This window comes from Trichoplusia ni, chromosome 19 (assembly GCF_003590095.1).
Source record: "Trichoplusia ni isolate ovarian cell line Hi5 chromosome 19, tn1, whole genome shotgun sequence".
Classification (NCBI taxonomy): Eukaryota; Metazoa; Arthropoda; class Insecta; order Lepidoptera; family Noctuidae; genus Trichoplusia; species Trichoplusia ni.
In genome coordinates this window covers 5,448,648-5,471,518 of record NC_039496.1, presented here as the reverse complement: position 1 = coordinate 5,471,518, position 22,871 = coordinate 5,448,648, and the positions used below count along the sequence as shown (strand labels likewise).

The following is a 22,871-nucleotide window of genomic DNA, read 5'->3' as shown; positions in this document are numbered from 1 at the left end:
ACACGTACCTAAGAACCTAACGGTGTTTACAACCTACAAATCTGTGCCCTCTATTCCGATATCACAAGATAATTGAAATCTGGGATTATCATTTGTATATTTCCTTTCTACACCTTTATCATGATTGATAGCTAGTCGTGTTAATTAGGAACCTTGAACAATGCGGTGGAAACATCGCACGTCGCACTAGTCAATTCATTTCAACACATTCTACAGTAATATTGCAGTTGTGGAAACGAGACAACGCTCTACATGGCATATAACTGTCTCTCTCCCACAGCCTTTGCTGCTATAATAAGAGATTTTGGCAGGACCACAAAAATCTGATTTGATATTCTTATATTGTCTAGAAATTGTAGCAGTGCTGTTTAATTCTAGCTACTTTATTCGTAATCTGGTATACCTAAAGATGTAGTAAATAAGGCATGATTAATATATAGCTACCTAAATTTAATTTCAATAGAGTGGTTTTTAATAGTATTTGCTTGTTTTAGGTAGGCGCGGGAGGATCAATATGTCTTATCGACCATCGTGGCAATATTGTCTTACATGATAACATCCAACACACAGTAAGTAATGCGATAATATTGAAAACAATTACAACATAATAAATTATCATATTCAGAAAAATGGCGTAAAGAAAAACATACTCTATCACCGGAAACATAAAGATTAAATTCACTTCAATTCATGTTTAAATACTGTTCTGTTGATTTTCAGTTTGATGGCGACATTCTAAAGCCAGGATATCGGACTGTTGACTTTATAGACCTGGAACAACAAGCTGAGAGTCATAAACCACGGTATTATTCGAAAGAATGGGTAAAGGTGCGTTCGATATTTACCTAAACATATTCCTTTAATTATAAATAAAATAATAAATAATAATAAATAAATGCGGACAACACCACATACATTATAACAAATTAATCAAAACCTCCTTTATTTTTAATCACGATAATTTGCGGAAGAAGCGGACATAGAACGGCGTCTCTGTTCCGTCTCCGATTCTGCTAGAAATCGTTTCAAGTTTAATCCAACTGCCATTCAATCATCGGCCGTTATAAATAGCAGAATTGGGGCCCTGATAAGCACATGAATATAACTTTCCAGTTCCGCAAAGAGCTAATAATAGACAAAGAGGAAGGCAACAAGACGCTGTATGGGAAGAGCATTTACGATGACGGGATGAGGGCTATTCTCGAGATGCGAGAGTATCACTGGAAGCGAGTGCTAAACCATTACACAGCGATAGTAGTCCTGCCGCTAAGTAACAGAGTCCACGCAGTTCCCGAGGCGGCCTTCACGAAGCAAATAGCCGGTGAAGCGTGGAAATCTCTCTCTAGAACAGAGTTCGCTGTTCATCCGGATTGGTAATGAACTTTTATCTATAGATAATTATCTTATCATGATAATTCATAGTATACATTAAGATTGTAATTTCTTGGAAAACTGTTAGCTTAAATTCGTTGAAGAATGCGGAAAATCTCATTAACTAATTAAGAAATAAATGTTAACTAATTTCGCTTTGAATAACATTTAAAATTACGCATCTTCTCGTCATAATGGACATGATACTTATCAAACATCTTACCATTTTCAATCCAAATTGACGTCGGTACTAATCATGTATCATACCTTTTCTAGGTTATACTGTCGGCATATCGAACCTCATTTCGATTCCCGCGAAGCTGAGGTCCGCCATTTTACCAAGCGTCGTAGTGACGAAGCTGTATTCCCCATGCAGAAATTAAAACATCTCTTCAGTCCGATCCCGCCATCTTTGTTCGAGAAAACTTATCAATGTACGTTATTTTTTTACATTATGGCTATATGTATTATTAAGAAAATGTTATTACTTTTAAACCTATGTTTCTCTAGTAGCCATTGACATTGATGTAGGTATATGGGGTATCTTAGAAGGGCCTAAAATGACGGCAAACAAAAAAATATGTCACTTGAAGCTGAATAGCTTTCGGTTTTTCCGGTAGCTAGTTATAGTTATAAAATGTTTATTACATAGGCTTGTTTTGCTTAAGTCGACTCGCACTAAGTAGAAACAAACAAAAAAAACTCTTATTAATGAATGATTGATCAAGTTTTTAAACTACACAAGAAAACTTTGAAATATATAACTATATATGTATAGTTCTGAAAACAGGTCAAATATGCGCCCTTTTTAAATAAATAATTATTAATGTTGATTCATAAAAGCCATTATGATAAATTCTGATTATGAGATATTTGTAATCTAAGAAACATACGTCATCACATTAAATTTAGCATTTTATCATTAATCATCTATCAAGGTATTTTCTAAAGTAGGTAGACGCAGATATCGAAAAATTCAAATAAATTCTATTTTTAAGGAGTATCTTAATCTTATCTAAAGCTCTGCTTAAGAACTTCTAATCCTTGTGAAATTATGTCGACATATAGTGTAATAAGGAAAAGTCATCAACTGCAAAATTAGACAGCAAACTGGGCCCAATCATTCTATTTAAATTAATTAAAGAGCTAATTATTTTGTGGTATTTTCCCATTTACATTTTTTCAGCGGAAATAATGACACAATTTTCTGCTGATACGAAGTACTGGCAATAGTCTATCTTCTTTTTTTTCTGCAAATTTAAAAAAGGAACGTAAAAATTAAACATCTGCAAATATTTTTATTGATTAACATGCTATACGAGGTTGATGTCCACATCCTTATCAAGATATCGTTCCTAATCAGTTGTACCTGACAGTCCGATAACTTCTCAACGATTATAATACCCTTGTAAACAACATTGTTAATCGCAATTTCCTAAAATTTCTTTCAATGCACTGAATCATTGATACTTTATTTTTGAACATTCGAAGAATATTTTCATTCCTTCTTCTATGCTAATCCTAGGCTTTCCTCAATTTTATACCGTAATAATTTGCCGAACATTAACAGAGGGCCGCTCTACGTTGTGTTGCGGTGTAACACTTCCACAAACATTATATTATTCTTTAAGACGTGGTGGTAGATCTACAGGCTTATTGTAGCATTAACGATCACTGAAAAAGATTATATAGGTAGATTTCTAGACTGAGGAAAAATCGAGAATGAACTCTTTTTTTCTATAGTACCTGTAGTAGGTACCTTCATTGGTTATTGGCGCAGGTTCAAATACAGAACTTGTTTGTATGAACAGGTAACGAGGAGTTAATGGCGAAGTTCTGCAAAGAGGTGATCGCGACGGACCGCTGGGCAAGAGAGCACGAGGCGCCCGGCACTGAGCGGGACTGTTCCACTTGCGAGCTTGGATCCACCACCGCCTTCTTTGCCAGCGGTAACTTGCAAATAATGTATTTGGAATTATATTATCTTCACTAAGGTTTTGATCACCAATTACCAATACTTACCAACTTCTACTACTAATACTTACTTTCTATTACTGTCACGAGACAGTTCTAGAAAGTAGACTATATTCAATTTACGATATTGATTTCAAATAGTTTTAAATAAATAGGTAAATTTTTCGGTATAATCGTCACCCTTCCATACATCTCGCGTGCATTCTGCGGATCTTTCAAGCTTCGTGATTACGTCTGCACTGGAATATCTAATTTTGTTACAGAAAGCGGTCTAACCCGGTGGCAGCAGTACCACGCCACCAGCGCGCACGCGGACCCGCCGTCTGGGTCGTGGTGGCCGCGCGGCCCGGGCGAGGCATGGTACCGCCGCGCCGCCGCCAGACCCGACACGCTCATCGTGCACGCGCCCGTCGCTCCCGTCGCCAAAATGAGGATCAGTAAGACACGACCCCCACCCGTAAGTAACTTCTTTAGTATATTAATTACCATCTTCAAACAACTTCAACAAACATTTACCTACATATTTGCCCAATGGGTCAGGAGCCAAATTTAAAAAATGCACACTTTAGATTGTAAGCAAAAAAAGTGACAACTAAAAAGCCTCGAAAGACGGGATGAACCGGTTGACTTAGTAAAAACAGGCAAGGCAACTAATCTAACCGTTTGAACATATCACATAGATGCCTATCAAGGATAGTACAGATTTTGCCGACGTTTATCAGATTTCTGCCAATAGATCTAGTAAGATATAAAAATCAAATTTTATTCTAAGAACTACTTAATTTAGCAATTATTAAATAAAATATTTTTCTAGTAGTCGACAAACATTGAACGTATTTCTTTTCTTACGCATCTTGACCCAAAAGCTCGGCTGGCAAGTCGTATATTGCTGATACCGCCCAAATACTAGTAATATAGAAAGTGCTCCCAAAGTCTAACTTTTTTTCTAATACCGTTACAAACTTGTACTTGTACATTTCAGTTCACGATCAGATCGGAATGGCTGACGGCAGCCATGACGCTTGGCTCTCCGGACAAAGGCATTGTCGGCGTGGCAGGCTACCACTTCCATCCGCGACACTTAGTGGACTTGCTGGAGTCTGTTACCAATTTCCCCGTAAGTATGACAAGATGAGTAGAATCTTTGTTAAGTTGTCAACGGCTTAGGTATTCCAGAATGCATTTTTGTCAGAACAGCAAATCAACCCTCTGCGGCAGTGTGCAGTTACACAAAACACAACTGCCAAAGATGATAAAAAAGGGCTGAGCAGCCGTCTTATTTTTAACGACTCTGTGTATTGTGTTTTGATTTTAATCAGCACCGTTAATTATTTTCTAATAATTTTTCTGTAATAATTTTTGTCATTAAATAAAAATAGATCGCAACAGCCTACATGGTTTTAAGACTGAATGGAGAACTTGAAGATGTGGTCATTTGACCTTTGCCAATATTCCAAACTTCCTTAAACAGATAAAAACTAACTTGTTTTCCGCATTGATTTGAAAAATATCTACAATATCGATTTGATTTGCAAACACTTAAAAGAGATCTTTGATAAAGTGATCTAATCTTTGCAATCAAATGAGTAGATATTTTTTGTACACACGACTTCACCGCTAAGTTAATTGTATCATACTTTTTCGCAGTCAAGCTAAAATGCAAATAGAGCTCCCAAAGCCCTCCTAGCCTTCCCCTAGCCTTCAAATGAAAATTCGTCGTCCGATAGTTTAATCTGGCTGTTAATCATCATGCACATTAATTATGTGTGAAACTACGGTCTTAGTACGTAAGCTTTTAAGTTTCTCAAAATAAACTATCGGCAAAATATTGACCAACTGCTTCAAGTCTAGCGCAAAAGCCACATGATAGCATAATCGGATAATTCCTAAAAAATAGTTAGGAAGCACCCAAACCTAACTTGCCTGCTACGGCGTAGCAGTAACTCATGACGATATTGTTCTACGTACAGATCCGCTCTACCAATGTCTACGAAAATGGAAAAACACTATATTTTTATGTTTAACACTATATTGATTGTTTTTTATATTAGTGTCCTGAGGGTGAAGAGTGTAGACCTCATTGCGACGGCAAAGTTTGGTCGTGTGTGCTTATCGATGAAAACGGCTGGATAGTGGCGCGGGAGGGACGGAACTTCACTGGGGAACCGGACGAACCGCTGAGGGAACACTTCGCTGCTGTGTATCCCACGGCTATGAGGGCTCTGGTCAACGCTAGCGTCTTCGCACTCAACTGGATACATGATTACCAGGGAGTCTGCTTTCCGTTCGTTGATGAAACGTCGAGCGCTACTTTAACTGTGAGTAGCTGACTGATGACTTAGTACTAAGGGCCTAATGCTGTGTCCGAAAGTAACATTCCTGCAGTTGTGGGAGCGAGATCAAATTACATCGTACAGCTGTGTCTCTTTCTCACAACTAGAATAGTATTACTATAAAGATGATGATGTGATGGTAGGCGCTCTGATCTGCCTTAAATCGAGAACCAATGGTGCTTTATCCACATGCAGATGGTGCCGTCCTTACTGCGATCTCTGTGGAGGTCAGTGGGGCTCCTGCTTCGTGTCACCCAGGAGTTGATAGTACTTATTACAATCTTCAGCTCCAGTGAGTAACATGACGACTTTGTACCGATTAATTACTTGATTATAACTACGAACTGCGCCCATTTAAACTTGAAGCTTAGGTAATTGATTTCAGAAGTCATGTATTGCCAGTTTGAAATCGATAATATTTGGCCTACGCGTATGATCGTAGATATGGATAGACAAGGCCGCAATGTATCTATATCGTAAAATATTTCATTATTATAAATTGTTGGTTTTTCCCAAATGAAATTTATAAAGGACATTACATATTTTTTCAGATTGTATCACTTCGGTGTTTGCTGACACCGAGCAAGAGAAACAAAAACGCAAGAAGCGTCTTTGGCGTGACTACGAGAGAGAGAAATATGAGACTCTGTACGACGACCGCGTTCTAATAAATAGGACTCATTTCGCTGCGTGCGATAGATCAAGGCCGCTCTATGTTTTACAGGTAGATACTCACTACCATCTATATTTATACCACTTCCCAAATGCTGGTATGTACTAGTTTCGTGGTCCATCTAGTAGTGAGTGAGAATTCATATATTCCGCCTATAATTTTAAATTTTGAATCCGATATTGCTGTAAGCGCTGTTTTTTATTACAAGGAATTTCCAATTTTCGAAAGGTAATTGTGATTAAATATTTGAAATATTTATTTGATTAATAATTTTTTATTGTTAAATATCTATATATAACAGCGACTATCTATATATAAAAGTGTCTATTGTCATAATAGACACTTTTCATATATAAGAGCATGACCCATATTACTTATTGAACATGTATGCAGTGGTGTATATCTAAATTCATAACCTGCAATCTTAATGCACCTTCCATGTACGCACGTGACAAAATTAATTAATTAATCATGTTTTCATCAGATCATTCAGTTCTCTTTATCAAGCCTGTTATTATAAGAGGTATGCATTTACAACTTAGATTAACAGGGAGTGTAGGTACTTTATGCTCATTGAGGTACCTTAGGTAACCATAAATGTTAATTTTGATTCGCTTCCACAGTGTAACATATGTTTAGGTGGGCAAAATAGACAAATCTATTATTTGTGTCTTTGTTATAATAATACGCTTCTGACAAAAGCAAACAGCACGCGCAACACAACTCGGTCGCGGCCTGTTGCTGGCAGTATCTGTTTTTTTTTTCAGGACACGCCGCAAGCTCGTGATGCTCTCAAGAGGCCCCCGAAGCCTTGCACATGGCCGCTGTCGGCAGCTCGAGTGCCAAAGACCAACTTACTCCTCGTCGCTGTTTACAACCCGTGCCCATACAAAGGGTGGCCCGTACCAAGTCCTCTTATTAATCAACAGGTAAAAAATATCAGACTAGACATTAAGTCTCTTTTTTTTCTGTGATTTCTGACAACTCTCTTTTTATTGCCTTTAATTTTCAACCAAACTATTTTAGCCATCACTAAAATTCTAGCAGTTCATAGGTTTCCGATATATCCAATGGTACCTAAGATAGATTTTAAAGAGCAACAGAAGGCAACACAATCACATTGGGTAACATACTTCAGCTACTACTTGGCAACATAGCAATTGCGTCGTAGAGGCACCTCGAATTTATGCTTAACTTATACAGATCTTATTTCCAGTATATTGAGGTGGATCCCGAAATGGAAAGTGACCCGAGACAAGGTTCTGCAAGTAAACTAGCTTGTTGGCGCAACCGGGAGCCGCTGCCGGCGCGACCACCACACATGAAGTGCTACCCACATAACTACGCAGAGGTGGGTTCTCTGGAGTCCTTCCATGCCCCCAAAGATAAGGTTAAATTTTACAAACCAATCGATCAAAAAGTTTTTTTTCACTATATTACACTATATTCTTTGATACTTGTGTCGCGGTGTTTCACAAACATTTCAGTTACATACAAAGAAAGACACCAAGACCCAGAATGGGCATTCGTGAATCACTCGAACGCTTGTAGTACGCGGGGATAGAACAGTGGGATTGGCTTGGTGACCTCAACCACTCGGCTATCATTGCAGTAGATTTAAAATTACTTATTTTTCAACGTATCATTCGAATTGCCACCGGATTTGAGCGCTTGTAAAGATGTACCCGGCCTAGGCAGGCTGAGCGCGCTGATTTACACATTTCGGTTATTTATGTATCCACCTGTTTTAGATTATCAGTATGTTTTCGGAAAATACCTACTTATAAAAAAAACAAAGTATTGTAAACTTATTACTTCTAAAGCTTTCTTAAACTTTTGCATAACAACAACAACAACCTACTAGCAGGTGTGCACTTAACGGTCAAATTTAATTTAGTTGCTTTTTATTGCTATCCTTTTCTCACGCCGCGTAGAAATAAAAGATAGCATAGCATAGCGTACAGAGTAAACATCAAAGGCGCTTGCAGTTCATACCTTTTTACAGACGATATCTGCTATCGAATATTCGATTCGATTATCAGTTATCGATCAACCGATTAGTATCTATAGTATCGCTTTGATATGTTATAACCACCCTCGTTAGAGACTAACTATCACATATTTTTATTTCCGGCAATAAAGCTATTATTTTTTTATTGTAGATAATAAAATATTAGTCAGTCAAAAACTGCAAACGCACCACGTTTTAAATGAAATACCAAATATTTTGGCAATAGTTTGATAAAAATTGTTTGTTTTTAAAACACCAACATTTCCAAAATCCTAATATTTGTTCTAACAGCTGCGAAAGCTATACAGCACTTGTATTTTTAATATTTCGTATAGTTTTGTCAATTGTCTCATTGCACCCTCTAATAATTTTACTTAACAAATTACAAGAAAATCTTTCATTAAGAACCACACGTTTTGTTTTCAGGAAAAGGGCTACCGACAGTGCGGTCCCTGGCTCCCGGACCCTGAGAAAGAAGACGCAGCATCATTCTCGAAGATCTCAAATACATTGCTTTCTATATTAATGTTATTGCTTCTTATACAGAAATGTACGTTGTGCTAATGTTGAGACAAATAAAACAACAAAACACATTTCCATTAACTTGTTTATTTCTGATATATAATGTGAACAAGGATATTTGGTTCGGAAGCGACGGTAATACTGATTTCTACCTTGATATACCCTTAGAGCAGGACAGTTGCTGGTGTGGAAGAGAGACAGCTATAACCAACGTATCGCATTATCTCGCTTTCTCAACGGCAATTGTGCATATAGTTCAAGGTTTAACATTCAGATTTCAAGCTCCACATACTTTTGCTTACACTGATTTAATAATATAAATTACTGAATTATTTTGGAATGATTGGAATGTATTTTTGTAATCATTGATCCGTAATGAGACTCAATGCAATGTAATCTTTAATTGCAACAAGAAAATTTGTTAATTACATTCGATGAAGATAATACTCATTTTTATTTTAATAATTTTCATTTTTTTTATATTATTTAAGTTTGAAGTCAACGCCTCTGTTAATAGCGATCCTAACTTATGTTAAACAATTGAAACGACAACATACGTATTACATAAAGCGGAAAATATTTAATACTAACCTATCTATAAAAATAGTTTAATTATTCCTGTCATCAATGAATACTGTTTAAGAATCCTTGGTATTTGTGATTATTTAAGGGTTGTGTTGTTGAATTAACAAAATACATGTTACACGTAAAATAATATCGAATGGTCCTATTTGCAGCTTTTGTATCATCTGCAACTTTCAATAAAATAATGGATTTTTACGTGTATATATCGCCAAAATCAATATAAAGTTTTTGAAAAGACATGATGAAACGTACAAGTAACATGGAAAAACAAAAAATAAATATTAATAAGAATATTTGCTTCGAAACAATTGTTGATTGTTTTAGAACATCCTGTATACAGATACAGGGTTTACCTTTTATACAGCGTTTAACAAAGAAAATATCAGAAATGTAAGTTCAAGTTTCCGTAACTTTAACACTAAATATCATACACGTGCTATTTATTACTTACAACCCTGAAAGTCAGACTATTAAATGTTCTATTTTCATCCATTCCAAACTGCCTACAGACCTTATTGAAACAAAAAATACGACGATTTTGAATTTAAGAAAACATTATTAATTACTTATTATTAAAATTTCTTATAACTACTAATTAATTATCTTATTTCTCCGTAATTCTATTCGACAAAAATATATAGCCTAGGTTTTGTGTTAGTTTATATTATGAATAAACTTTAATATCTCAATGTAATAAGTAAACGGAGTCTAACGATTCTAGTATTGAGCCTGAACATCTACTATGCAAATTCTAAAGACTAAAATGGTATAGAATCACAATTTTATTTCTTTGGTTCTCCTTATATAAAATTCTGTTGGACTGTGTGACATTTTTACTTTGCAAACTCGTTTTGTATAACCGCTTTGCTCTTTGTATTTTTTACATGTAAATTGGTTACAGTATAATAAAACCATTTTATAAACTGTTTTACTTATTATAAAAATACATAACGACAGATCAAACTATCTAAAACAATAGGCAGATAATAATATCGAAGAACAGATCAACTTATTAGATTATTCGTTAGATTTGTCAGCCGCGTGGCTGACCGTAGCTAGCTATTTATTGATCCTTTTTACTGTTTCTATCGCATAACTACTAATATTCAGCAGTTTCAAGTAGTACACAGATATTTTAGTATCAGATGGCGAGCGTACACTTACATCTCAATATTTCAGAATATCAGTTCTTTTTTGGCACTATGTAATCTATGAAAATATTCAAAACTAGAGAGCTTTGATTTATTTTAGAACAGGATAATATCGAAATCTATCTGTGACAACACTATTATTAAAATACTGTTATTATATAATTACTTATCACTAATTATAATGTTATTTTAGTTTCTCACACAAGATCTTTTTTCATAGAGCTTAATAAATAACAAATATTTAAAGGGATCTTTCTTTGCCGTACCGATTATTGTGATTATATAGACATGTATAAAAGTATATTGCAATTCTGAACCTGAATTTCCTGGTGTAAGTAAATACTTTTTGCTTTTTATACATAAATAATTGGCCACGGCAAAGAAAAAAATACACATTGTAAAGGTAAATAATTGAACAAAATATACATAAAAACATCAACAAATCTTTGGTATTAATAAATAGGCAAAGTGCATTATGCAACAAATAAAATATCAACATTGGAACACATTGGATGTGCAAAATCAAGTATGGTAAACTGGTCGGCAGTGGCTGTTGCACGAATATAACTTATTAAAAAAAAGGAATGTTAAAAACATAAGGTAACGTGCAGTAAGTAAATAACAATAGATTCAATTATAAATATTTTGCTTCATAAGCGAATAAGAATAAAAAGTTAAGTTGACTATCTAACACTAACTACCGAATTGATTAGCCATCATCAAAAAATATTGGCATGTTTTATTTACTCCACCAAAATAAAGGAATGAAGAATTTAATAAAAATCTATAATACGCTCCAATCATCATAACGATTTTAAAATAATGTTACGTGTCTGGCAACACATAAGCCGCTTTAAGGTGAGTTTACACGAGCAAGTTAAGTAGCTTATTCAAGCAATATAAACTATTATTAATAACCAAACCCTGTGAATGTGAATAGTCGTTGGATAGAAGGTCTCACTGTTCAGGGGCCAAACAACTAACCAAATACTAATTATTCTTTTAACGCCGCTAAAAGCAAACGTGGCATTTTCACTTTTTTTCTAGATTGAACAGGTATTTTTGAAAACAATTGCTCGTGAAAGCGCACTAATCTGGCACTGCCATTGAAGTCGAATTGACAGACTTCTACCGATTTCTAACTGTCATACGTCCGACAATTCAGTACCGAGAGCGTTTATTGTTGCGTAAACGGACACAGAGTATTAAGCAAATGGAGTGAGTACCATGTTTCTAAGCAAAGAAAATATATTCCCCTAAAAACGTTGATATTTGTTAAGATAATCAGTGCATAATAGAATAAATATTAATTCCATCTAAAAATTGAAGTCAGCATGATACAATTAAACGGTAGTTTTTCATCTTGGTTAGTTTTAATATTTCATTTAACGTAACTTTATGGGCAAAGGTAGTGAACACTCCATTCGCTTACTACTCTTTTTCAAGCTAAATCACATGGATGTGCGTTGCTGAATAATCGAGAGAACAATTACTCTTCTTCGGACTCGGAGTCAGAGTCAGGGATAGTGTTAAACCAGTTCTCCCAGTTCGACGGTGGACCAATTACGGTTCGGCTGCAAATGAAAAATAAAGAGATTTATAACAGTACCTTAGGGGGGTAGTATAGAAGCCTGTCGGGGCAGCGGGACTGTCCGAAAGGGTTACCGAGGCCCCGGTACACGAAGGGCAAAGGAAGGAACATGGGTGGTTTTAGTCAGTAGGATTCTGACACTTCCTTTCGCTCAACTCAAAGCGGACGGAGTCATTTGCTGTTTCCCATTGATTGATTGTGCAAACTAATTTCGATTTTGATGAGTTTAAAATTTACATTTCCAATTCCCTTAATACATGTCCGGTCTCATCAGGTTATGAGATTATTAGAACGGAGAGTGCTTATGTGTCCACGCACACAAGAGTAATGTTATATATCCTGAGGTAAAGGCTGAGGCGACACTAGCCCCCGCAGTAGCGTATGAGTCGCGGGCGTACCTCTGCTTGGTGACGGGCTGCGGCAGCGTGGCGGTGGCGGGCGCGGGCTGCGCGGGCGGCGGCGCGCGCCGCTGCAGCGTCTGCGTGCCGTCCGCCGCCTCCGCCTGCCAGCCCTCCTCCAGCACCCATCTGACACACGGACATACCAAACACAATGTTTACCAAACTTAAACATTGCCGTCTCTAACTTCTCATTTTACACTTAAACTCGTGTTATGTCGCGCTTGGTGTTCACACAGACTAAAAAAGAGAATACACGAATATGTTTTGTATTTTTACCTAGAGCTGCTGGCAGACTTGCAGTTCTCGCACTCGCTGCGATAATCGTCTGCCTCTTCTACGCCCGGCGCGGTCGTTCCCTCGTAACTACACACGCATGACGGCTGAAAAAATATTCGTTCATGCTCCCTTACAAAAACCTACTCGGAAAGTCGTATTTAGCCTAAGTTAAATACATTGCTTATTTGCGATAATATCATCTTTGGCCATCCAAAATCAGCCCAAAAATGTTCCACTGCATGAAAAATGGACATTTGTCTCTTCCCATAAAATAAAGATTTGAGTATTGATTTTTAAACTTACTCTTATACTTTTAAAACGTAATAAAGCTCGTGATCAATCATAAATCTCACCTTATCAACGGTAAGAGGCAGTGTTGGCTGCGGCGCGGGCGCGGCGTGTTGCGGGACGTGCGGCGCGTGAGGCGGGACCTGCGGGGCGTGCGGGGGCACGTGGGGCGGGGCGTGTGGGGGCGCGTGTGGGGGCGCGTGTGGGGGCGCGTGCGGGGCCCCGTGTGGGGGCGCGTGCGGGGCCCCGTGGGGGGGCGCGTGAGAGGGCACGTGGGGAGCGGGCGCGGGGGGCTCCTGCGGCCGCTCGCTGCCCACGTTCTGTTCTTCGCTGTGCGTGCGACCTCGCCACACGCTGCTGCTGCTCAGGCGAGCGTGGTTTCTGTATTCAATGTAAAGAATTTAATACAGACTTTTGAAATATTTCCGGGGACATTCCAATGAAGAATATGTATACTGTATAGTCCAGTGAGTTGATTTAATGAAAATAAAATTGCCACCCTTTCAAGCAAGACAACAGAATTTGTGAAAGAGAGACGATACTAACTGCAGTCTAGTAGTCAAAATAGCAAGTCTTACTTTAAAACACCATGGTAGGTCTCCAGAAATGAGGATTTCATTACAACTTACGTATCATCCAGTACTGGTTCAATCGTCCTTGTAATATCATTAGCTGAAGCCAGGTTCAAGTTCCTGGGCATGCTGCGTCCGGTGTCGGCGTTGTGTCGGTTGTTGTCACTCGGCTTGTGGAACGAGCGCCGGATCTCGTTGTGCAGCGAGCGGTCGGCGCGGTTGAAGCCAGTGATGGGAGTGTCCAGAAGAGTCGTGTCCACAGCGGTCGATATGCGAGGAATCGTGCGGTGGCTGGAATATGCGATCGAGTTTATTATATACTAAGTATATGTTCGAAACGGTGAGAGAAATATTGTGCCACTTTTGTTACCTGTGCTACGTGGCTTCGCAATGTATTGCAATTAACGTTATATTTCTCGCATTATCTAATGGATCATTAGTCACTGTTTCAGGTTTATTTTGTATAATTATAGTGTATCGTCGTATTGATCTACTAACATTGTAGAGGTTCTATTGATTTGGGCTTGGTATAAGAGAGCATATTTAGGTTTCTCTGGTCTGAGGTAATTACTTAAAATAATTTCATTTAGCGTAATTATAGTAGTAGTAATACAAGATGAGCATTTATACTTGTCTCCGGAAGCTGGTCTGTATCAACGATGACAAATCTGTTTTCATTTAGATTGTTATTTTTTATAACTACACTCCAGTTAAATGTATGTAACATCATGAGTCATTAACAGATAGGTAAGTAGAATGCCATGTCCTATTTAAATACAAAGACCTAACTTTATCTATGAATACAAAATTGAAACTAATAAACTAAGACATATGGCACAATTAAACTAATATTTACATTACACACACACAATTTAAATTAATTTAATTTAATTTTACATTGACACAATTTAAATTACCAAATACAAAATTGGACATTCTCTAAGTTTTCAAAATTTTGTAAAATTATTACTTGAAGTTAATCCTATATTTCCGTTGAATGGAATTCGCAATTTGCCAAAGAGGTCGTCTGTTTGTCAATCATCAACGGTTTTGCAACAAACACGTTTGTCGCGTGCCAACTGAATGCATATGAATCTGTTCAACACAATACCAATGCGAACGGTAGGTACTTTGTAATGCTATAGTAACTGGAAGTATGTAGTTCCTTTGATAATGTTTAGTCATGAGTCTGATTGACTTTCAATGTATACTCTTTTGTGACAACAAAGGGAACTACATTATGAAAAATAACAGATTAAGAATAGGTATGATAGGTACATGATTTATACGTAAACTCACTGTGCCTATATAAATTAGAGATTGAGAAACAATGCTTTCCAAAAACTACCGAAAATTTACAAAATAAATCTTAATTTAACAGTTCCTGAAAGTTGTGTATGTTTCATACATACTATTTAAAATATAAGATTTGTACTTACAGTGAAGTATGAATATTGGCAGTATTGGAGTAGAATCCGGGCACGTTGTGAGGTCGTTCATGTTCGGGCTCGCGTTGCAGGACGGACAGGAGGCCGCGGTTGCTGATGGCGCCCAGAGAACCCGTCAAGCGAATCGCACTTGGGAAACCAACCACTAGGAAAACGATATTAAATGTTTATGTTTATGTTTTCATGTGTAAATTATGCTTAAACAATTAAATATATAGGTAAAAGGGTTTAGTTTCATTGTTATTACTGCGCGACGTGCTACGACATATATTAAATATTTATTAAGTACAGGAGAACAGTACCAGAGCCGGTACGTGAAAAAATCATAATGGAAAAGATATAGTTTAAAAAACACGCCATTAGAAGCGAGTACTCTATTTTTTTATAACTTAAACAAATGGAGTATAAGTAACGCTGTGGGAAGAATTTCATTACAGATGTCATCATCAGTCCATATTCGTCCACTGCTGGACATAGGCTTCCCTAATTACAGATGTACCGAAACCATAAATTAACAACTGTAGGTACTAAGTGAAGTAAGAAATTAGTTTCGTTTTTTCTTGACTCCACATAGTTGAAGCATAAGCAACGATTGAAATCTTCTAATATATAAAATTCCCGTGTCACGATGTTAGTTACCGTACTTCTCCGAAACAGTTCGAGCGATTTTTATGAAATTTTGTACACGTATTGGGTAAGTCTGAGAATAGAACAACATCTATTTTTCATATCCCTAAGTCATAAGGGTTGCTCACACTTAAAAAAAAAATATTTTTTGTACGAAATTTTTTGTTTTTATTTTTATATAATGTGGCATTAAAAAATACATACAACTAGAAAAAAAATTAGGCAAAATAACGTTTGCTGGGTCAGCTAGTATTCTTATAGAAAGGACGCAAAACAGAAAAATAAAGTTCTGAAATTTATAAGTCTTTTTTTAGAGATTACTACAGTCCAGTATCAAGTTCGGATATTGGTATCGGTGCATACATGACGTACCGCCTATTCAAACTCGATTCAAACATGCTATGACACCAGCCAAAACATAAATACGAGGAAAACAATAGAACATTAACAATGGCAGACTGACAAAACACGAAAACGAAATCATCGAGCGTGGACCTTCGAATAGATGTGTTTGATAAATAAGTCTAATTGTAAAGACAGACCATAGGTTTAGAATAGCGGATAGAGTTATCCTATTCTCAAATGAATGTACGGTCAGCAAAAAAGCCGTCTAGCGCTAAAAAAAACAAAATTGAACTAGGATTTCGAAATAGGATTTGGAAACAAGGTAACTGGAACGTAGGTAGGTTTAATTTAGATAACCTGATTTTTTTTGTTGAATCCTTAGATGTTTTCAACGTTGCAGAGAGTTGTTAAGCCTACGTTCGTTCCTTGGTTTTCGTTGCTGACCGTACCGTCCGTCAATCATTCATTAATTCATTGTGATGATCACAGTTCATCATAACAAAACTCTTAAGTCAATTTTTCCACACTATTGTTTGCGCGAATCTTTAAGTTGCATTCGATTTATAAACCGAAGTGACTTTATCCGTGAGATTATGAAGATGTACAAAACTTTCTATCTTTCACGTAACGTTTTATTCAAATCTGACCAGAAAATATCCGTAAACGTGGCAACCTTATCTGACAACTTCAGTCATCGCTAGTTAAACTGAGCAGTGATTATACATTATATAGCCTATAATTATCTCATTTTAATAATGGGCCATAAACACAGCACATCTTTAATAATATATCATCGCCCTAGTCTTACTGGCATGTTGGGGTCGGTTTTCAGTCTTACCGGATTCAGCTAATTACCAGTGTTTTACAAGGAACGACTGCCTATCTCGTCCTCAACCCAGTTTTCCGGGCAGCATGATACCCCTAAGTCAAAGATGTATGAATAACAGCTGGGACGCACAATTTAACGTGCCTTCCCAAACACGGAGGAACTCGTTATGGCAATGATGGTCACACATCTACGGACCGTATCAAGCAAGCAAACAATATTGCAGTTAAAGCTAAGCCCCGAGCTCCTCTATCCTAAGTATAATTATAATTGTGTTACTTACTGTTTTGCGCTAGAGGGTGGTGAGTGATGGCTGCCGGCTCGCGGTTGTCCTGCTGGTGTACCGGTTGTAGAAGCGGAGCGTTGTAACAGTTCTGAGTGTTTGCGATCTGTTGTGTGCGGGGAAAATTAATTTCAGTTCGTTGATTTACAGTTTAGAATGTCAGTAAGCAATTAAAAGTCAGGTTAGTATAGATAACAAAATTTTACAATTATTGAGTAAAAGAATAATTTTCTAAGCCATCATTTTTTATTGATAATTAACTTTTAGCCTAACTATGACTTGTTGAAAACACCTTTACAACCAATAAGATGTGAAAAATGTGTAAGCCCAAGATCAATTCAGTTAGCAATAAGCGTCATTTACCATTAGGAACCTTATCTCCATTGACATAAGGTCGATTTTCAATCGTACACTGGCCAGAGGGAAGAAAGGCGAATCTATTGATTGTTATAAGAAACTCATACATAATATGTGACCTGTGTGACGGGTCGCGGGATGTTGACGTAGCCGTGGCCGCCGCACTGCGCGTCGTCCGGGCGAGCGAGTGTTTCCACTGTCGCCGGGTAAGTGCGATGGTAGGATGTCTCGTTCGATACTCTGTAACCACTGGAAAACTTATATGTTTAAAATATAGTATTATGGTTTACTTAATGTTATATTCAAGCTAGTGAGTAGCAAAAACTGTTGGGGAGTTTGTAGCACCATTTCTTCTTGACAATTAAAGCACTTTGGAATCGGGAAAAATAGATAGCACCCTGTAACGCTCACCCAATCTATGAAAATTCATTAAAATTTTATTTGGGTTCAGAAAGTGATATTTCGCATTTATTGAAAAAAATAAAGGGTTTTTAATTCGAAAATCTACATCGTGATAACTCTCAATTAATTTCTATGCCGATAGATTTCTTCGACAGATAATATTTATTTCTAAATTTGACAATACTTAATTTAAATAGCAACTCTTTAAAGAATTTGAATGAAACCTCATGTTATCAGGTCGGCACTGCGCTATGGCCTCATCGTAAGGCGGGGGCGCCTCGCCACGCGGCAGGTAGTTGCTCGGCGGTTTCCACGCTGCTAGCGCCGTTTCGCAAGTACCGCCCATGTATCCCATACTGCCGCTGATGTACCTGAACAATATAATATTTCAGAAATATTAGACACAGTAAATAATTATAACGAAAATATCTGTATACATCAAACATAAGTATATATAGGTTTAATATAGACATTTTTCTTCTAACTATTTTCAGATTTTATTGGCATGCACCACGATGCCGAGTTTAAATTGACATCGGAATGTTATTTTCTAAAGAAGTTCATACCAATATTTTGAAAGTATACAGAAACCGAAAAAAGCATAAGTCGCTTCGTATCATTCATAATATGAAAAATTGTGTCTCGAAACGGACTAAAAAACTTGATAACATAGTATTTATTTATTCAAACATCATGGCGAAGTCCTCCATGTTTGTAGAGCAAATAACAGAAAAAATACTGATAACGAACAGTAAGTTAAACTGATAACCAATACAAGTCCTCAATATTACAGAGTAATATTCTTTCTGGAAATTCGAGCTTACGTTATCATCAAATCTATCTGTGCTTTACCGAGAACTAAACTTTTTTTTATCAAAGTTTATAAATATTCACCGTCTTTTTGTTTGTCTATCCTCCACGAGTTGGATTACTCGTAGCCAATATAGAGGAAACTAAGCAGAGAATTGGTTGAAAAGCTAGCTTGATGTAAGAAAGGACTTAGATGACTACTACTTTATTACATAAGCGGAGCCACAGGTAAAAGATAGTTTCGTAATGCGCTGACGTCATATTATTAACTCTACACGAGAAGAGAACAGATGGATCGTTTAATTAGTTTGTCAACTTCAATTGTTTAGCTTCAACGGATGACCAAACTTCAAAATTAGGTTCAGACGGCGTGACGGCACAATGCAAGACAATGATCACCATTTATAGAAATACTTAATACGCATCGGTATTTATAAACAGCTGTCCTCGATTTATTTGTTTCTTATGTTAAGATGCATGTACTATATGAGTCGAGCGCATTGTATGGAAATCTTTAGTGTCTTGCAATCAATTTATGATTAGATGTTGTGATTATAAACCTTTAATTTATATTATAATATTAATATTTTATTAGCCTCATATTTCAAAATAATTTTGTCCTTTTTGCGTTCTTTAAGCCATTTCTTATTGTGACAAAGCTATGTAAAGTTTTCTAATGACGCGGGTAAGGGGTTTACGACGATATGACAGGAAAAAACCAAACGCTAACATTTTAGTCGACTCTCTTATTTCGAGCTACAAAAAAAATATCTTACCTTAACTTTTGTAGAAGTCATTCAGAACTCAGTTGAGCGGATACGAACGGCATAGATTCTATATTATGTGACTCAATCCAACAGTTACGATAGGACAATACTATTGTGAGTAGTGATAATTTATCTGAATATACATACATGTATATACTATAATATGTTTATAGGTAATTACCCTCATTACGTAACATCACATTAAAAAAAAACATAATATGTTAATTTTTCTCACGACATTTATCTAAGTACCTCAATTGCGTAAAGTTAATTGATACGTATACTCCAACATATTAATTAGTCGCAAGGTCACAATGACATGTTGTGTCACAAGTGTATAGCAATTGACGATATCCGGTGTAAGATTGTTTAAACTGTAAGAAATGATATGTTCAAATTGAATCTACTACAATGTAGGGGACGATGTCGATGTTTTTAGGTAGACATTCGAGATCTTTCGAGAAATTGAACAGGAAGATGTATTTGATGAGATAGTAATGGAAAGAACGAAAGTCCGGACAGACGCCTTTGCCTTCAAGTGGGACAGTAATGGCTTAAAAACTATATGTTTTAGCAAAAAGTTATAGCGATATTGACGTTGATCTTTGACGGTGATAATGAAGGTGATTTGTGATGGTAATACGACATGTGATATCCAACTGGGTTCTTTTTTGAGGCGTCTTAGCTTATAATACCTACCGACAACTTAAATTTGCTAGATCACTCGTAAAATATAGAAAAGTACAGATGTTCTAAATGTAGTAGTAAAATCAGAGGTCAACTACCAACTCTTAAAAGAAACACCGCTGCACACCGCATAGTTCTCTGTATCGCTTCCACAACAACGTCCCTTGATATTTTTTCTACCCAGCCACTTTTATAAGATCCTATGATATATTTTTACTATGAGCACATACCCAATACTAGTCAGGCTCCGCTGATCATCAGTGTGCGGAGGCCGGCGTCGCTTCTGCTTCCTGACACGGTAGACCACGAGAGCCACGGTCAGCAAGACAACGGCCGCTGCGCCACCCGCCGCCATACGAACGTTGGCCTCGGCTCCTTCTGCCGGCTTCACCACATCGTCCAAGCAAATGAACTCACAACACGTGTGGCCCACGCGAAATGATCTGCAGTCCTATTCAACAAGAAAATGTCTTTAAAGATTATACAGTAATAAACGTCTGGATAGTTATGGCCGACGTACAGTCAGTTAGTCAGACGATTTAAGAGACCACCCTATCACGAAACTTCCGCGACAAATGGAAATGCTTTGGAGAGGCATTTGCCCGAAATGAAGAATGCCGGATAGCCTGGAGGTATAGGTCACCACGACAAACTACCGCGTGCGTCGATTCGCGGTTCCGATTCCCGCGAAGGACAATCATTTGTGTGATCTACGAATGCTTGATCTGAATCTGGGTTTCATGTGCATATGACGCGACACAAGGATAAAATTCTTGAGTGCAGCTGTATTTTTTTTATCAATATAATTACGATCGACCTGAATCAATGTACCTACTCTTTTGAAAACATCATTGTTGCCATTGTGGAATCGAAGCTACGCTACGCGCTTCGTATTGCGCCATCTCACTTCGAAAATAGAAACAGTTTTGATTTATGAGCTTATATTACTGGCACTATAGAGCAGGATGAATAAAATTGTAGAGCAATGTTTTAAACAATGGTTACCAACATGAAAATCTTTTCCTAGTACTATTCTTTTAGGTGACATAATTTTTCTATCAGGTAAATAATAATACTGTAACTGTGTCAAAAGAAATAGATTGCAATCGTAAATTACGCCCAGATGCATTTATTAGCTTTTTAAACTATGCTATTTTATTACTTTTCTCAAACAATAGAATTAAGACTTATAATTAATTTGTTATTGCCTATTGAAATGAGAAATAGCAGCAATAAAGACTTACAAGTACCATTCAGATTTTGAAACAGTTTTCTATTTAATAAAACTACTGGTATTATCACAACAATGGCACAGAAAGTGGAACAGTATAATTGTTAATGGATGGCAAATTAGTGATTGCTAAATGCATTGTTGATGCCAAAGACAATGACAGGCCTACTGTACATGGTTACATTATTTACTTGTTTATCTAATGCATGAAATTGGAAAAACACAGTTTTCTATGCAACTTTTGAATTATGTTCATCTTTTGATTAGTCCTTATAGCAATCAAATAAGGTTTAATTTAATTAAATATGCTGTTACTGTAGGAAGTCAATTGTTAAGTTAAATTGGATAAAAATATTATTTTATTTGTGAAACTGAATAGTTAACTGATCATTGCTTTAAAGCCTGTAATATCTTACAAAATAATCCAAGAACATATTTTTTAAAGTCACTTAAGGTTTTTTAATAATAATGGGATGAGGATTTTGCCCAGTGTACTCATAAAATAATATTGATATATTTTAGGTTTTTTTTTTAATTATATTATTGCTTGATTTGCGACTAGAATTATTATGACAATTATATTGACGTTAATTTAAATTACTAAAAAAATTATAACGCTCAATAAATCAAAGAATGAACAATACATTTATTCATAAAACTTTCACTAATAACATGTTTTCTTAAATTAATAACATAAAAGTGTGAGTAAGCCAGCTCACCTGGGGAGGTGAACAAAGTACCGCCTTACAGACTTTAGGCAGGCCATTGTCACAAACGCAGAGCGTGCAGGTATCCGGGCCAGGCACGTAGTGAAGGCCGTGGGAAATCAACCGTCCCCGCAAATCCGTACATTGCTCCTGTGCCGCTACACCTGCAATTAACGCCACACAATACATCCAGGCCACTGCTTCCACACACATAAATGCCATAGTTCACCACACAATCTCAAATAAAATAGATACCGTAAAAGTGTAAAGTCGATAAACACAGCACAGCTTTTCCTAGCATTCTGATTTTTTACTGAATCAAATACCATTTAAAAATGTAAGACTCATTTTTGTTAAAGAACTTTTGTCCTATTTTATAATCGATATTCACTCGTCAGTGGTTCGCTAGCCGTATAAAATCTTTTTGATCATGCGTCTTGGCCGTATTGCTTCGCTTTGAGTTTGCGTACGTCTGTCAAAGTGTCAAATCAGACAAACGTCAAAGTCAAAAACCTTCAACTTCCACAAATGTGAGATCCGTCTGAAAATAAACCGAAAATGATATAGTGCCAGAACCGCCAGAAAGTACCCTACCCGTAAGGGCCCAAATAAGGGATTAAACAATAAATAACG

At 36.7% G+C, this 22,871-nt stretch overlaps 2 protein-coding genes across 3 annotated transcripts in view; one reads left to right on the top strand and one right to left on the bottom strand.

Annotated features, from left to right (window-relative positions):
• LOC113503367 (voltage-dependent calcium channel subunit alpha-2/delta-4-like) overlaps positions 1-8,961 on the top strand; it is a 19,509-nt gene extending 10,548 nt beyond the window's left edge. Inside the window, exons 13-25 of one of the 2 annotated variants that reach the window (XM_026885264.1) lie at positions 495-569; positions 721-828; positions 1,114-1,373; positions 1,648-1,805; positions 3,183-3,320; positions 3,609-3,802; positions 4,328-4,462; positions 5,397-5,663; positions 5,874-5,970; positions 6,230-6,402; positions 7,119-7,280; positions 7,568-7,702; positions 8,789-8,961. In XM_026885264.1, coding sequence (XP_026741065.1) covers positions 495-569; positions 721-828; positions 1,114-1,373; positions 1,648-1,805; positions 3,183-3,320; positions 3,609-3,802; positions 4,328-4,462; positions 5,397-5,663; positions 5,874-5,970; positions 6,230-6,402; positions 7,119-7,280; positions 7,568-7,702; positions 8,789-8,926 — 2,040 coding nt within the window. In that variant the 3' untranslated portion in view covers positions 8,927-8,961. The remainder of the gene's footprint in view (positions 1-494; positions 570-720; positions 829-1,113; positions 1,374-1,647; positions 1,806-3,182; positions 3,321-3,608; positions 3,803-4,327; positions 4,463-5,396; positions 5,664-5,873; positions 5,971-6,229; positions 6,403-7,118; positions 7,281-7,567; positions 7,703-8,788) is intronic. The other variant, XM_026885265.1, reaches the window with a different exon arrangement.
• LOC113503549 lies at positions 8,952-22,871 on the bottom strand. Its single transcript, XM_026885578.1, has 12 exons — positions 22,494-22,871; positions 22,251-22,402; positions 20,531-20,751; positions 18,261-18,407; positions 17,742-17,883; positions 17,278-17,383; positions 15,188-15,341; positions 13,806-14,039; positions 13,242-13,557; positions 12,889-12,992; positions 12,610-12,738; positions 8,952-12,194 (listed from the first exon to the last, which is right to left on the bottom strand). Exons 1-12 carry the CDS (start codon positions 22,537-22,539, stop codon positions 12,110-12,112), a joined length of 1,836 nt encoding a protein of 611 aa, XP_026741379.1. The 5' UTR covers positions 22,540-22,871; the 3' UTR covers positions 8,952-12,109.